The sequence below is a fragment of the Muntiacus reevesi genome, chromosome 8 (genome assembly GCF_963930625.1).
Source record: "Muntiacus reevesi chromosome 8, mMunRee1.1, whole genome shotgun sequence".
Lineage (NCBI taxonomy): Eukaryota > Metazoa > Chordata > Mammalia > Artiodactyla > Cervidae > Muntiacus > Muntiacus reevesi.
In genome coordinates this window covers 25,249,500-25,265,709 of record NC_089256.1, presented here as the reverse complement: position 1 = coordinate 25,265,709, position 16,210 = coordinate 25,249,500, and the positions used below count along the sequence as shown (strand labels likewise).

The 16,210-nt window shown below is 48.7% G+C and overlaps 1 protein-coding gene across 11 annotated transcripts in view; it reads right to left on the bottom strand.

Moving 5' to 3' along the window:
- PCBP3 (poly(rC) binding protein 3) overlaps positions 1-16,210 on the bottom strand; it is a 219,397-nt gene that overhangs the window by 56,418 nt on the left and 146,769 nt on the right. For all 11 annotated transcript variants that reach the window (XM_065943010.1, XM_065943009.1, XM_065943008.1 and 8 more), the window contains one exon: positions 681-813. In XM_065943010.1, the coding sequence (XP_065799082.1) occupies positions 681-690 (10 nt within the window). In that variant the 5' untranslated portion in view covers positions 691-813. The remainder of the gene's footprint in view (positions 1-680; positions 814-16,210) is intronic.

The following is a 16,210-nucleotide window of genomic DNA, read 5'->3' as shown; positions in this document are numbered from 1 at the left end:
CGAAGGCTTTCTCTACAGGTGACACGCTGAGGTCAGAGACAGTCAGTGCTACGGGCTCGGGACCCGGGAGGCCTTGGGAGAACTCAGGCCTCAGGGTGCAGGGTGGACAGCCAGGTGGCACGCGGAACACGCAGGCTCTGGCACACAAGCACATGGGCTCTGGTACCCACCCCCAACCCCCACGAGGCAGGATGGTCAGCAGGGCCGGGTTGCCTGCAGCAGGAGCAACAGGGCCCTACATGAGGCTGGAGTCCCTCAGCGCCGGTAACAGGGCCGGCTCTTCATACTCCCTGCTTGGTGGGTGAGGCCTGGCAATGGGGCACACATAGGAGAAGGTGTCCCATGTGCCTCGGACATTCCAGGGAAGAAGCTGTGGACAGCCCTGTCTGCCTCAGCTGAGACTGGCTTCTTCAAGCAACTGGATGCGACCCTTCAAGAGTCAGTGGGAATTCTGCTCCCGCCGGGTCACGTGCAGCACCTCGCTTCTCTGCTCAGGTTTCCTGCTCGTGGCGTGTGCTCTCGCCCTGGCACAGCCTCCAGCTGATGCCGCATCAGGGACTAAAGAGAGCGACACCAGCCTGGCGCCACGCACGCACACTCCCTGGTTCCAGGGCTGAGTCTGACTATGTGCACTCCTGGTAACTGGACGCATGGACATGCGCCGCTTCCTGGCCACTCACCTTCCCCCATAAGCAGGCTCGACGCGTCAGAGCAGATCCATAGATAGCGTGCAGGTTCACCCTCGGGACCTAGAGCATCAGAGCTGCCTCTGGCGACTCGCAGGAGGGCTGGCGAGTCGTGGGGCCCCGAGACCTGGAACACAAGAACATGGGGTGTGTGAGCTGACTGGTGAGCACCTCGCGCCTTGGACCGAACCTCCACAGAACAGCAGCGTTTCTTAGGACTTGGCTGTGAGATGCGTGGGATGTGATGAAGTGCCTGTGAGGGCTCATCCTGGGACCAGCCCCCCGCCCTGAAGGAGGATGCTCCACAGACCGGGGGGCTTCCATCTCATAGACGAGCAGGACGGAAGCAGAACTTGGCCACAGTGTGCACACTTCTGAGAATATAAGTGAAACAGCCAAACTCCTACTTATTTAGCATATACATACATAATGATTTTTTTCTAAAATTATGAAATTATATATTAACTTAAGTACATTTCTGGTTTCCTACTTTTTACAGCTGGTAAAATCATTTCATTGAAACCCTTCCCTCTCAGCAGGCAATCTGTCCATCTAGTCTTTCCCAGAGTGTACCATTTTCTCCTTGATCTAAGTTTCTAGACTTCTTACTTTTTGAATCCACATTTGTTGCCCAAATAGGAAATTTCATCCCCAGGCACAAGAACTCGTGCTCATGACGTCACCCTCTTTGCTGCGTGTCAGGTCCAGAAGTATGTTTAGATCTCTGCGCCCCCTTATCAGACCTCTGCACCTTAGAAGGCTTCTTTACAACAGCGTCCACCCTTTGGAATTGTGAGGTCAGAGCACCAGAAACAATGAGAAGCCCGTGTTAAACGTCTCTGCCTTTCTCTGTGTCAATCAGGTAACCATTTTAGGTAATAAACAACATCACTGTGTCTGTTGCAAGGTCAAATATTCTTATCCATATAATCCGTCAAGGTTTGAAATGAAATAAATGAGAATACAAGACATGTAAGGAAACACCATGAAAGATGACGTTGAATAAAACCTCCCTCTTTCATAGAGGCAGATGGTGTTCCCACTGGTGCAGTAAGAGTCCGCGTGTTACTGATTGGAGTATCAGAGAGGCCTGAAGCTCACGAGTGAGAACTCATGAGGAAGCAATGGAAGAATTCTCAGCAAGGGAGCCAAAACAATCCCTGAGAAAGGAACAGTCTTTTCACATGGTGCCGGGAAAACTGATATCACACATGCCAAAGAGTGAACTTGGAGCCTTACCTCACAACATATGCAGAAATTAACTGAAAATGGGTCAGAGACCTAGGCTTAGGAGCTAAAACTGTAAACATCTTGAAAATACTGGAAGAAAAATCTTCATGATACTGGATTTGGAATGATTTTGTGGATATGACACCAAAAAGCACAAACAGCAACAAACAAGTAGATGAACTGGACTTCATCAAAATTAAGAACTTCCGTGCATTGAATGGCACTAACAGGAAAGTGAAAACACAACCTACACAACAGGAGTGAATATCTGCAAATCAGACCCCTGAGCAGGGTTAATACTCAGACTGTATGTGGAGCTTCCACAACTCAATAATAAAAAACCCAAAAATATACAAAGGATTTGAGTATATATTTCTCTAAGGAAGATAAAGAAATAGCCAGTAAGCACGGGAAAAATAACTCAACATCACTGGGTATTAGAGAAATGTAAGTCAAAACCACAGTGAGCTACTTGAAGTGAAGTCGTTTAGTCATGTCCGACTCTTTATGACCCCGTGGACTGTAGTCTGCCAGGCTCCTCCATCCATGGAATTTTCCAGGCAATGATACTAAAGTGGGTTGCCATTTCCTTCTCCAGGGGATCTTCCCAACCCAGGGATCGAACCCGGGTCTCCTGCACTGCACGCAGACTCTTTACCGTATGAGCCACTAGGAAAGGCCCGTGAGCTACTTAGGGTGGCTGTAATAGCAATAACAGTAACAATAATGAAAATGATAATAAGAAAAAACAGAAAATAACAAATGTCAGCAAGGACATGGAAAAACTGGAGTCTTCATATATTGCTGGTGGAAATACAAACTGGTGTGACCACTTGGGAAATCAGTCTGGTAGCTCCTCAAAAAGTAAAACCTAGAGTTACCATATGGCCTAGCAACCCTACTCAGGCTTGTACCCAAGGGAGTGAAGATGTACATCCACACAAAACCTTGCACCTGGGTGTTCACAGCAGGCCTGTCCCAGACAGTCAGAAAAGTGGAAAGAACCCAGCGTGCATCAACTGATGACGATGGATCAACAAACGGTGGCATATCCTTACAGCGGGACATCACGCAGTTGCACAAAGGGGTGAAGAACTGACATGCAGTACAACGGGGATGAAGCCTGAAGACATAACATGAGGGGCAAGAAGGCAGACGCAGAAAGCCATGTGTGTGACCCTGTTTAGAGTAAACATCCAGAACCAGGACAGAAAGCAACCCACAGTCCTAGGGTTGAGGAGAGAGGGCTGTGCGATGAGCGTGGGGTTCCTTTTGGGGCAATGAGAACGTTCTGGATGGATGCACACCTTTGTCAGATGCTAAAAACAACTAAAATGTACACCTGTATGAATTGTATGGCATGTGAATTACACTCAAATAAAAAAACAAAGGTAATTAATAAATGCCAGCAATGCAAGAGGCCCTGGGTTCAGTCCATGGGTGGGGAAGATCCCCTAGAAGAGAAGGGCAACCCACTCCAGTATTCTCGCCTGGAGAATCCCTTGGACAGAGGAGCTCGGGGAGCTACAGTCCATGGGGTCACAAAGGGAATGGAAGAGACCTTGTACTAAACATCACAGAGTTACCCTGTGTCTACTCCACCCTTAAAGGAACTGCATAGGAATGATGCTCACAAATGGCACAGACATACAAGCACTGAGAAGTCAGGAGGAGAGAGGAGAACTGACAAAGAGCTGTCAGCGCACCCCTGGGATCTGGGACGCGGGTGAACATGAGGTAAATGAGAAGCAAATCAAAGATAGGAAAACAGCAGCCTCTAACAGGGCTGAACGGGGCAGCTGTCTATTCACCCTGCATCCCAGGAAGAGCAGGGCTGCGCAGAGCGGCTCCACGGGCCGGGGGTACGAGGCGGGTGAAAACAACTGTGACGATGAGAATGGTCTGTGAGGAAGCCTCGGGGCCACGAGTGCCACAGCACCGTGGCCACCATCCAGCACTCCCGGGACAACCCGAGGTTTCCTCTTGGGAGTGGGTGACTCTGCAGGATAGAAATGCCGACGCGGACCTGGGATTGTCACGGGGAAGAGAACGGGAGAAACACAAGATCCCATGTCTCTCCCAGAGCTGCCAGTGCCCTAGCACACAGGGCCCCCCTCGCTGCGAGCCACACAGAGTAGAAAGACTGTGACAGCGGTTTCTGATGAAAATGTAAGAAAGCCCGAAACTAACGAGCTGAAGGACATTCCATTTGAAATTGACATCCTCTGAGAACTCGCTTACTAGTCACGTAGCCCCAACAAGGGGACCAGGAGACCAGCAATCCGGAAAGTGACGTGACAGACCCGTGTGCGTGGTGACCCACTTCTTTCAACAGCAGCAGCACACTTCGGGGGGGGGGGCACTGAGCTCCCTACAGAGTGAGGTGTGAGCGCCGGGAAGGTCTCGGGGCAAAGCCTCTGTCGTTCTCTCTTCCAAACTTAACTGGTGTCGGGAAGGGGGCGACAGAGGAGATAACACGGGGTCCGTGACCCCCTCCTTGCCGCTATGGCCACCCCTCACTGCACAACCCACTCGGAGACAACAGGAGCGATGGTTTTCAGCATCTTGCTGAACAGACCGCCACAACAAATCAGCTTCAAAGGAACAGAGCCCGAGGACAGCTTGTGCCCTCACAGGCACAGTCCAGACAAAGCGGCCCGCTGAGCCGTAAACGACTCACACACACACACAGAGGCAGACACATGCGCGTGCCTGTGGGGGCATGAGCGGCTCCCACTGGCATCTACGCCTTCATGTGGGGCCTGGCTTCTAAGGATATCTGAGAAGACGCCCAGGGGCAGTGATGTCCTCTGCCCTGCTGGGCATCCTCGCAGGAAGGCTGGGTGACACGAGGGGAGTGGGCCAGGAGAGGAGAAGGGACAAGGGAGGAGAGGGGCCAAGAGAGGAGGAAGCCAGGAGAGGAGGGGGACAGGAGAGGAGGGAACAGGAGAGGAGGGGGGACAGGAGAGGAGGGGACAGGAGAGGAGGGGACAGGAGAGGAGGGGGGACAGGAGAGGAGGGGGGACAGGAGAGGAGGGAAGCAGGAGAGGAGGGGGACAGGAGAGGAGGGGACAGGAGAGGAGGGGGGACAGGAGAGGAGGGGACAGGAGAGGAGGGGACAGGAGAGGAGGGGGGACAGGAGAGGAGGGGGGACAGGAGAGGAGGGAAGCAGGAGAGGAGGGGGACAGGAGAGGAGGGGACAGGAGAGGAGGGGGGACAGGAGAGGAGGGGACAGGAGAGGAGGGGGGACAGGAGAGGAGGGGGGACAGGAGAGGAGGGAAGCAGGAGAGGAGGGGGACAGGAGAGGAGGGGACAGGAGAGGAGGGGGGACAGGAGAGGAGGGGACAGGAGAGGAGCGGGGATAGGAGAGGAGGGGGGCAGGAGAGGAGGGGACAGGAGAGGAGGGGGCAGGAGAGGAGGGGTGTCTGAATGAGGGCAGGCAGGCAGATGTCCTTGAAGGAGGAAGCATGTAGAACCTGTGGAAAACAGGGCTGAGAGGGTTTTTGATAAACCACGCTGTCTTAACACCAGTCACCTGACTGCTGAAGGTGACAGGGCAGGAGAGAAAATGAGAGAATCACACGCTGATCCAGCCGAGACCCGACGCTGACGAGGCACTTCGAAGTCCCCAGCCTCTACGGGAGGTTGATCCGAGCAGTGACCCTGGGGCCAGAGCGGCACACTGCCCATCTGGCAGGGGCGTCCTGGCACACTGTCATGTTCCACGCAAGGACAGGGGACACAGAGCAAGAGGTGGAGTAGCGTGTGTGTGTGAAGCTTTGCCTGACCTTTAGAGGTAGTGCGTTCTCCTAAAGCTCTCAGAGACAAAACCAAAGCTGACAGCGTTCTAACTTGCAAGGCAAGTTTCCACCAATTCTGAAGACAGGGATTGACAGACCACACTTTCCACCCAGGGGGCAATTAAATTAGAAACCATTAGCAAAGAGATAACTCTGTAACTCTCCTGGATGTAAAACTTTTTAAATGCTTCTAAATAAGAAGTGGATGGGACTTGATGAAATCAGAAGGTCATAAGACCTCAATGATAATAAAAGTACTGTATGTCAAAATTCACACCATTCACCTATAACAGAACTTAGAGGAAAGCTTACAGCTTTTAATAGCCTACACTAGGGATAAAGAAGGTCATAAAACTAGTAAATAGAAAATCCAACTTTAGAAGTTAGAAAAAATAAGAGAAAGTAGTCATAGAAAATAAAAAGAACTTATTATAACAAATAAAATGTAAATAAAATATTGCATAGGAACCTGGAATGTTAGGTCCATGAATCAAGGTAAATTGGAAGTGATTAAACAGGAGATGGCAAGAGTGAATGGCGACATTTTAGGAATCAATAAACTAAAATGAACTGGAATGGGTGAATTTAACTCAGATGATCATTATATCTACTACTGTGGGCAACAATCCCTTAGAAAAAATAGAGTAGCCATCATAGTCAACAAAAGAGTTCGAAATGCAGTACTTGCATGCAGTCTCATAAATGACAGAATGATCTCTGTTCATTTCCAAGGCAAACCATTCAATATCGCGGCAATCCAAGTCTATGCCCGGCTAGTAATGCTGAAGAAGCTGAAGTTGAATGGTTCTATGAAGACCTACAAGACCTTCTAGAACCTGAAAAAGATGTCCTTTTCATTATAGGGGACAGGAATGCAAAAGGAGGAAGTCAAGAAACACCTGGAATAACATGCAAAGTTGGCCTTGGAGTACAGAATGAAGCAGGGCAAAGCCTAATAGAGTTCTGTCAAGAGAATGCACTGGTCATAGCAAACACTCTCTTCCAACAACACAAGAGAAGACTCTACACATGGACATCACCAGATGGTCAACACTGATATCAGATTAATTATATTCTTTGCAGCCAAAGATGGAGAAGCTCTATATAGTCAGCAAAAACAAGACCAGGAGCTGACTCAGATCATGCCAAATTCAAACTTAAATTGAAGAAAATAGGAAAAACCACTAGACCATTCAGGTATGACTTAAATCAAATCCCTAATGATTATACAGTGGAAGTGAGAAATAGATTTAAGAGACTAGATCTGATAGACAGAGTGCTTGATGAACTATGGACAGAGGTTCATGACATTGTACAAGAGACAAGGATCAAGAACATCCCCCAGAAAAAGAAATGCAAAAAGGCAAAATGGCCATCTGAGGAGACCTTACAAATAGCTGTGGAAAGAAGAGAAGTGAAAAGCAAAGGAGAAAAGGAGAGATATACCTATTTGAATGCAGAGTTCCAAAGAATAGCAAGGAGAGATAAGAAAGCCTTCCTCAGTGATCAGTGCAAAGAAATAAAGGAAAACAATACAATGGGAAAGACTAGAGATCTCTTCAAGAAAATTAGAGATACCAAGGGAAAATTTCATGCAAAGATGGGCTCAATAAAGGACAGAAATGGTATGGACCTAATAGAAGCAGAAGATATTAAGAAGAGGTGGCAAGAATATACAGAAGAACTATACACAAAAGATCTTCATGACCCAGATAATCACAATGGTGTGATCACTCACCTAGAGCCAGACATCCTGGAATGTGAAGTCAAGTGGGCCTTACGAAGCATCAGTACAAAGCTAGTGGAGGTCATGGAATTCCAGTTGAGCTATTTCAAATCCTAAAAGATGATGCCTTTAAAGTGTTGTACTCAATGTATCAGCAAATTTGGAAAACTCAGCAGTGACCACAGGCCTGGAAAAGGTCAGTTTTCATTCTGATCCCTAAGAAAGACAATGCCAAAGAATGATCAAACTACCACACAACTGCACTCATCTCACACGCTAGTAAAGTAATGCTCAAAATTCTCCAAGCCAGGGTTCAACAATATGTGAACCATGAACTTCCAGACGTTCAAGCTCAAGGCAGAGGAACCAGAGATCAAATTACCAACATCCGCTGGATCATCGAAAAAGCAAGAGAGTTCCAGAAAAACATCTATTTCTGCTTTATTGACTATGCCAAAGCCTTCGACTGTGTGGATCACAATAAACTTCGGAAACTTCTGAAAGAGATGCGAATACCAGACCACCTGACCTGCCTCTTGAGAAATCTGTATGCAGGTCAAGAAGCAACAGTTAGAACTGGACGTGGAACAACAGAATGGTTCCAAATAGGAAAAGGAGTACATCAGGGCTGTATATTGTCACCCTGCTTATTTAACGCATATGCAGAGTACATCATGAGAAACTCTGGGCTGGAGGAAGCACAAGCTGGAATCAAGATTGCTGGGAGAAATATCAGTAACCTCAGATATGCAGATGACACCACCCTTATGGCAGAAAGTGAAGAAGAACTAAAGAGCCTCTTGATGAAAGTGAAAGAGGAGAGTGAAAAAGTTGACTTAGAGCTCAACATTCAGAAAACAAAGATCCTGGCATCCGGTCCCATCACTTCATGGGAAATAGATGGAGAAACAGTGGAAACAGTGGCATACTTTATTTTTTTGGGCTCCAAAATCACTGCAGATGGTGACTGCAGCCACGAAATAGAAAAACACTTACTCCTTGGAAGAAAAGTTATGACCAACCTAGATAGCATATTAAAAAGGAGAGACATTACTTTGTCAACAAAGGTCCATCTAGTCAAGGCTATGGTTTTCTCAGCAGTCATGTAAGAATGTGAGAATTGGAGTATAAAGAAAGCTGAGTGCCGAAGAATTGATGCTTTTGAACTGTGGTGTTAGAGAAGACTCTTGAGCGTCCCTTGGACTGCAAGGAGATCCAACCAGTCCATCCTAAAGGAAATCAGTCCTGAATGTTCATTGGAAGGACTGATGTTGAAGCTGAAACTCCAATACTTTGGCCACCTGATGTGAAGAGCTGACCACTTGAAAAGACCCTGCTACTGGGAAAGATTGAAGGCGAGAGGAGAAGGGGACGACAGAGGATGAGATGGTTGAATGGCATCACCGACTCAGTGGACTTGAGTTTGAGTAATCTCTGGGAGTTGGTGATAGGGAGTCCTGGCGTGCTGCAGTCCATGGGGTTGCAAAGAATCGGACACGACTGAGCGACTGAATTGAACTGAATTATAATAAAGAGTAGATCAGAAATTATGAAATAAGAACCAATCGTGAAAATGAACAAATATAAAATTTGGTTTTTCAAAGAAGTCCCCAAAATACACAAGCCTCTGATGACACTGATCAAGAAAGTAATCAAGGAGGCACAGATGATGTGAGTAGTTAAAGAACACAGGGTTTCTGGTTCTGGACAAGAAGAAGCAGATGCGATTCTCCCTGCATTCCCACTGAGCACAACTAAAACCTTGCATTGACCATGAAGCAATCCTCAGAAAGATGCGGATGTGGGGAGAAGGCACCTGGGCTGGTCCCGAGATGAGAAGGCCGACACAGCTGTGAGCTCGCCTCTGTGTCTCCCTTTGTTCCCTTCCAATTTATTCCAGTCTGGTCACTGCAAAAACTGCAACTGAAAAATGCCAAAGAATGCACAAAAAAGTCTCAAGAAAAGCCACCTCTCTCCCCCATGGTCCTCCTCCCTCTGACCCCTCAGGAGAACACTGGGGACTGAACATCACCCATCAGGTTCCTGAAACTTCAGGAGTTCAGAAGCTTCTTGAGAACACTGCCCTCCAGGGAAGGCCAGCAGGAGACATGTGCCTGCGTGCACACACCCACCCATGTGCACACACCTATGTGCACACACCTGTGCACACACATGCATGTTTGCACACGCACATATATCTGTGTGCACACATTCATACATACATTGTGCATACACCTGTGCACACACATGCACACACCTGCACACATACCTGTGCAAACACATGTGCACACATATGCATGCACACACACATGCCCATGCACACACACTGTGCATACATCTGTGCACATACACACATACACCATGCATACAGCTGTGCACACACATACACCTGTGCATACACCCCACCCATACACCTGTGCACACACATGCATGTGCACACACACAGCCATACACACACACACACCATGCATACACTTGTGCACATACACCACCCATACACCTGTGCACACACATGCACACAAACATACCCAAGCACACACATACACTGTGCATACACCTGTGCACATACATGCATATGCAAATGTGCATACACCTGTGCACACACATGCCTGTGTGCACATACACATATGCACCTGTGTACACACACACATATGCGCCGGTGCACACACATGCACGCACACATGCCTGTGCACACATGCACACACACCTGTACATGCACGTGCACACACACACATCTGTGCACTGTCAGAGGAGCTCCCACTCTGCAGTAAGAGGTGCTCCTCCTTGCCCCTGGCAGCAGTGAGACCAACGGGGCACCTGGGCCTCCCCCAGCCCCCTGTGAACAAGGTCCCCCACCCATGTCAGCAGAGACCTGCTAAGACAGATCTTTATAAAGTCCAACATATCATCATAAGAATCAAAATTTCCAAGATGCAAACAAAAGTCGCCTGCCATAATGAAAACTAGGAGCATCTCAACATGAAAGAGAAAAGAAAATCAATAAATGCTAACACTGAGATGACAGAGATATTAGAAATTTCCAACAAGGATTTCAGAGCATCCATCACAGAACTGCTGAGTGAGTACGTGTGAACAGGCTAAAGCAAGTCTCTAAAAGCCTCAGCAAAGGAGTAGGAAGCCTGAAGAACAACCACAAATTACCAAACACTGGTCAAAATGAAATAACCTCAGTATATCCACAGCCATTAAGGATATGATGGAAACCTGTAATAAACACTCCAGAAAAAAAAGATCTCCAGGCCCAGATGGCTTCACTGGGGGATTTTACCAAACGTTTAAGAAAGAATGAACGTGAGTTTTAGGCACCCCTGTATACAAAACTGAATACTTCCCAGTGCATTTTGTGAGGCTGCTATTACCTTGATACCAAAACTGGAGATGAGACAGCTCAGGAAAAGAAAAATGTAGACCAACCTTTCTCATGAACATCAACACAAATAGATAAAATGTTCTTTTAAATTAACAAATGAATCCTGCAAACTGTAAAACAGCTATGCACCATGGCCAAGTAGGATTTATCCAGATGTGCAATGCTGGCTCCATATTAAAATGATCAATCAATATAATCTACCATATCAACAAGCAAAAGCATAAAAACCATATGACTATATAAACTCACAGATTAAAATGCATTTGACAAAATTCAATACTTAATTCATGAAAAAAATAAAAGCAAGTTAAGAATAAAGGGAAATTATGTCAACTTGATAAATAGCACCTATTAAAAAACTACAGTTATCATCACACATGTGGTGATAGACTGAATGCTTCCCACTAAAGTGGGGACAAGCAGGCTCTGCCTGTCACCTTGTATCCACCATAACCCTGCGAGTTCAGGCACTGCAACAAGCAAGGAAAAAACCACAGGCACACAGGCTGAAAAGAGGAAGAAAAACTATCATCACTGTTTGCAGATGACACAATTTTCTACCTAGAAGATCTTGAGGAATCTACAAAACAAAACAAAATTCCTAGAAATAACAAGTGAGTTCAGAATGGTGTAGAATATGAGTCAGATGATGACTGCAACCATGAAATTAAAAGACGCTTGCTCCTTGGAAGAAAAGTTATGACCAACCTAGACAGCATATTAAAAAGCAGAGACGTTACTTTGCCAACAAAGGTCCATCTAGTCAAAGGTATGATTTGTCTAGTAGTCATGTATGGATGTGAGAGTTGAACTACAAAGAAAGCTGAGCGCCGAAGAATTAATGCTTTTGAACTGTGGTGTTGAGGACTGCAAGGAGATCCAACCAGTCCATCCTAAAGGAAATCAGTCCTAAATATTCATTGGAAGGACTGATGCTGAAGCTGAAACTCCAATCTTTGACCACTTGATGCAAAGAACTGACTCATTTTAAAAGACCCTGATGCTGGGAAAGATCGAACGCAGGAGAAGGGGATGACAGAGGATGAGATGGTTGGATGGCATCACCGACTCAATGGACATGAGTTTGAGTAAACTCCGCGAGTTGGCAATGGACAAGGAAGCCTGGCATGCTGCAGTCCATGGAGTCTCAAAGAGTCGGACATGACTGAGTGACTGAACTGAACTGATGAGTCAGACACAAAAATTAACTGCATTTCTGGACATAAACCAAGGACTTCCCAGGTGGTACAAGTGGTGAAGAACTCGCCTGCTGGTGCAGGAGACATAAGAGAATTGGGTTCTATCCCCGTTCAGGAAGATCTCCTGGAGGAGGGCAAGGCAATCCACTCCAGTATTCTTGCTTGGAAAATCCCATGGACAGAGGAGCCTGGCAAGCTAAAGTCCATAGGGTCTCAAAGAGTCAGATAATGACTGAAGTGACTTAGCACGCAAAACAAATATTTCATATCACTGAAAAATAAAGTGAAATCCTTATGTACACACTTAATGAAACCTATGCAGGATCTGTATACTCAAAAATGCAAAATGCTGATGAAATAAATCAAAGAAACCTAAATAAGTGGAGAGACACTCCACTTCCATGGACTGGAAGACTCAACACAGTAAAGATATCGGCTCTCTCCAAACCAATCTGTAAGTTCAAGGGCATTCTTACCAAAGTCCCAGCAAGGTTTTGTGGACATGAGTTGTGTGTGTGCTCAGTCACTCGGTCGTGTCTGACTCTTTGCAACCCCACGGACTGCAGCCCTCCAGGCTGCTCTATCCATGGGATTCTTCAGGCAGGAATACGTGAGAGGGTTGCCATTTTCTCCTCCAGGGGATCTCCTGCCTCTTCTGCACTGGCAGGCAGATTCTTTACTGCTGAGTCACCTGGGAAGCCCTCTGTAGACACAGAAAGCTTATTCTAAAATTTATATGGAAAGAGATGAATAAAAGGGGGGAAATCCCTCAGTTTGATAATAAGGCTTACTTCACAGCTATAGCATTCAAAAGAGTATTGTGCTGGCATCGAGGATTTACATAAGTCAGTGGATGAGAAGAGAGCCTAGCAGACCCAGCACAGGTCTGGCTCCTCTCAGACAGGACAAAAGTAGTCTGGCTCAGGGGAGTGGTCCCCCAACGAAAGGTGCTGGGACACGGAACCCTCGTCCAAGCCTCACACCTCACACAAATACCAAACCAAAATGGGTCTCAGGCACAGAGGTAAAGCAAGAAACTACGAAACTTTCAGAAAAACAGGAGAAAAAGCTTCAGGACCTAGGGGCCTGGCAAAGAGTTCTTAGACTTGACACAGAAAGCATGATTCATGAAAGGTAAACTGATAAACAGGACTTAATCAAAATCAACAACTTTTGCTCTGCCAAAGACCCTGTTAAGAGAATGAAAAGACAAACTACAGATTAGGAGCAAATATTTGCAAGCCACACAAACGACAAATGGCTAGTGCTCCTTGGAAGAAAAGCTATGACAAACTAAAACATAGTATTAAAAAGCAGAGACATCACTTTGCTGACAAAGGTCCATATAGTCAAAGCTATGATTCTTCTAGGAGTCATGTATAGATGTGATAGTTGGACCATACAGAAGCCTGAGTGCTAAAGAATTTTGAACTGTGGTGTTGGAGAAGACTCTTGAGAGTCCATTGGACAGCAAGGAGATCAATCCAGTCAATTCTAAAGGAAATTAACCCTGAATGTCCATTGGAAGGACTGATGCTGAAGCTGAAGCTTCCATACTTTAGCCACCTGATGTGAAGAGCTGACTCACTGAAGAAGACCCTGATGTTGGGAAAGATTGAGAGCAAGAGGAGAAGGGGGTGACAGAGGACGAGATGGTTGGATGGCATCATGGAAAATAAGCACATGGAACGATGTTCAATATGATTTCTTCAGGAGATCTTCCTGAACCAGGGGTTGAACCAGGGGGCTGTCTGGGCTGGTTTCTGTAGCCTGCAGACTCACCCAGAGGTCCCTGTTTCGGGGCCAGGTGGGTGTCCCAGTCTGCGCCTGCTTCTCCCACAGCCCCTCAGCTAGGGTGGTGCCTGTAGAACTTCACAAGGCACAGCCCTGGTGGCTGCACCCCCGGCTCTTCCTGAGCACCCCTCCCTCCAGACAGAGCTGCTGCAAGCTGGGGTCTGGAAAGCTCCGGAAGGCTCCGGTCAGGCTTCCCTTCCCACCTGGCAGTGTCACTCAGCAGCGGGGATAGTGTGCTGTGGACCGACTGTGTCCCGAAATCCACAGGGTGAAACTCCACCCCTCAGCTTGACTGTGTTTGGAGACTGGGCTTTAAGGAGAGTCAGTGGGGTCAGCGGGTGGGGTCCTACCCAACAGGACCCTTTTAAGAGGAAGAAGGGACAGGAGAGTGAGCCCTCATGAAGAAAGGTCATGGGAGGACCAGGGAGAGGATAGCCACCTACACAGTGAGGAAAGGCCACAGGAGGGCCTGGCCCCACCACACTGGACCTCGACTCCAGCCTCCCGCGCCCTCTGAGGTGTGCTCCCACACCCGACCTCAACACCCAGCATCCCGCACCCTCCAAGGTATACGCCCACACCTGACCTCAACCCCCAGCCTCCCCCACCCTCCGAGGTGTACTACCACCCCTGACCTCGACCACCAGCCTCCTACACACTCCAAGGTGTGTTCCCACATCCTGACCTCAAGCCCCAGCCTACCGTCCCCTCTGAGGTGTGCTCCCACACCTATCTCAACCCCAAGCCTCCCACGCCCTCGGAGGTGTGATCCCGCCCCTGACCTTTACCCCCAGCCTCCCGCACCCTTGGAGGTGTGCCGCCGTACCCTGGTTTCCTGAAGAAAGCTCACTCATGCCCAGCCAAGCTCCCAAGTGTGCAGGCCACGTAGGGCTCTTTCTCCCTGTGATGGACACAGACCTCGAGGCACCCTCGGTGCCCAGGTATTAGTCCTCTGGTCTGACACAGAAATCCAGATGCCCAGAAGACAGAGGTCTGGGGAGGCGCAGAAAGAACTCAAGACAGTGGGCTGGGAGAGACCCCAAGGCCAGAACCAAGGCCTATTGAGAAGGTCACTGCTGGGGCTCTCAGACCTGCAGAGTGTGGGCACCTCCCGCTCTTGCTCACCGAGAGGGCCTGGTCTGAGTCACTGCACACAGCCCCCACCTGTGGACCTGGAGGGCGGTGAGCAACCCCTCTGGTCCTCAGGTGCCCAGAGCAAAAGGGGGATGTCTGGAGCCAAACAAGACGACAGCTCCACCAGGAAGAATGCACTGGGGCAGGGGACAGGAGGGGAGTGGATGTCTGCATGCCATTCAACCCCTGGACACCCCTGCCTACTCCAGCACTGAGGTCAGCCTGGCCGCCCAGCACTCCTCAGGAAGAAGCTGCACGGCCAAACACAGTTCTCTGAGTTCTCTCCTCCTGCCACAGTCCCGGGTGTTCCAGGGAGAGTTTGAGCCATTAGCCTAGGGAGAGGGTGAAGTCAACACTGGAAGAGCCATGGTAGACCTGAGTGTGCAAAACAACCTGTGTGTTTACAAGCCACTCAGACTTGAGAATTGTTTGTTTATGCAGCTCAACCAGGCCCTGAGCAACCCCTGCGGGACTAGGAAAGGAGTAGAGGCCCGCGGACAGGCTTTATGTCCCCACACTTGGCCCACCTGGCTAGGCCGTTGAGGAAGGAAAGCATGGAGCAGGGGTTCCTGCTGGGCACCCTGCCTGTGACCCAGCTGCCCTGTGAACCTGTCCCCGTGGGCTTGACTCGTACGAGCCAGGCTCGTCCACCCACATTTACTGCTGTGACTCATGCTGCCCGGACTTGTCTCACCCTCGCTCTTTCTTCTTGTCCTCCCTTTGTCACACAATCTCTGTTAAAAGGTCCTGCTCCGTTTTCCCAGGGCATCTGCTGCACACACAGGGACCCATGCTCCTGCGGACGCGGCAGGCAGAGCAGAGAAGGTGGACGTGTGAGCATGAGGCAGGGGCCCAGCTGTGGCCAGACGTTGCGGTCTTCCCAGGAGATGTCCCTGCCCTGGATCCCGACGCAGGGTCTCCTTGCCCTGCCCAGGTCATGAAGCCCAAGCCGGGACAGAGAACCCTGCAAGCAGTGTTTTCCTGCACTTCCTCTGGGAGCCAGAAACCCTGACTTGAAAATCATCAGAGGGCATGTGGCCGAGACGCCGGGTGACCCTCTGCCTCCACGATGGAGTTGAGGGGCTGGATGAGCCTCGGAGGCCATTCTTTCTGATGGGATTTGGCTCAGTGCCTTCCCGCCCTCTTAGAGGACAGGAAGCCCATATGAGAACAAAGAAACAAGATTTAAGACATGGAGCAACAATCAGAACGTTTTAAGCACCCCATGTTCTGCAAACTAAATTTCAATT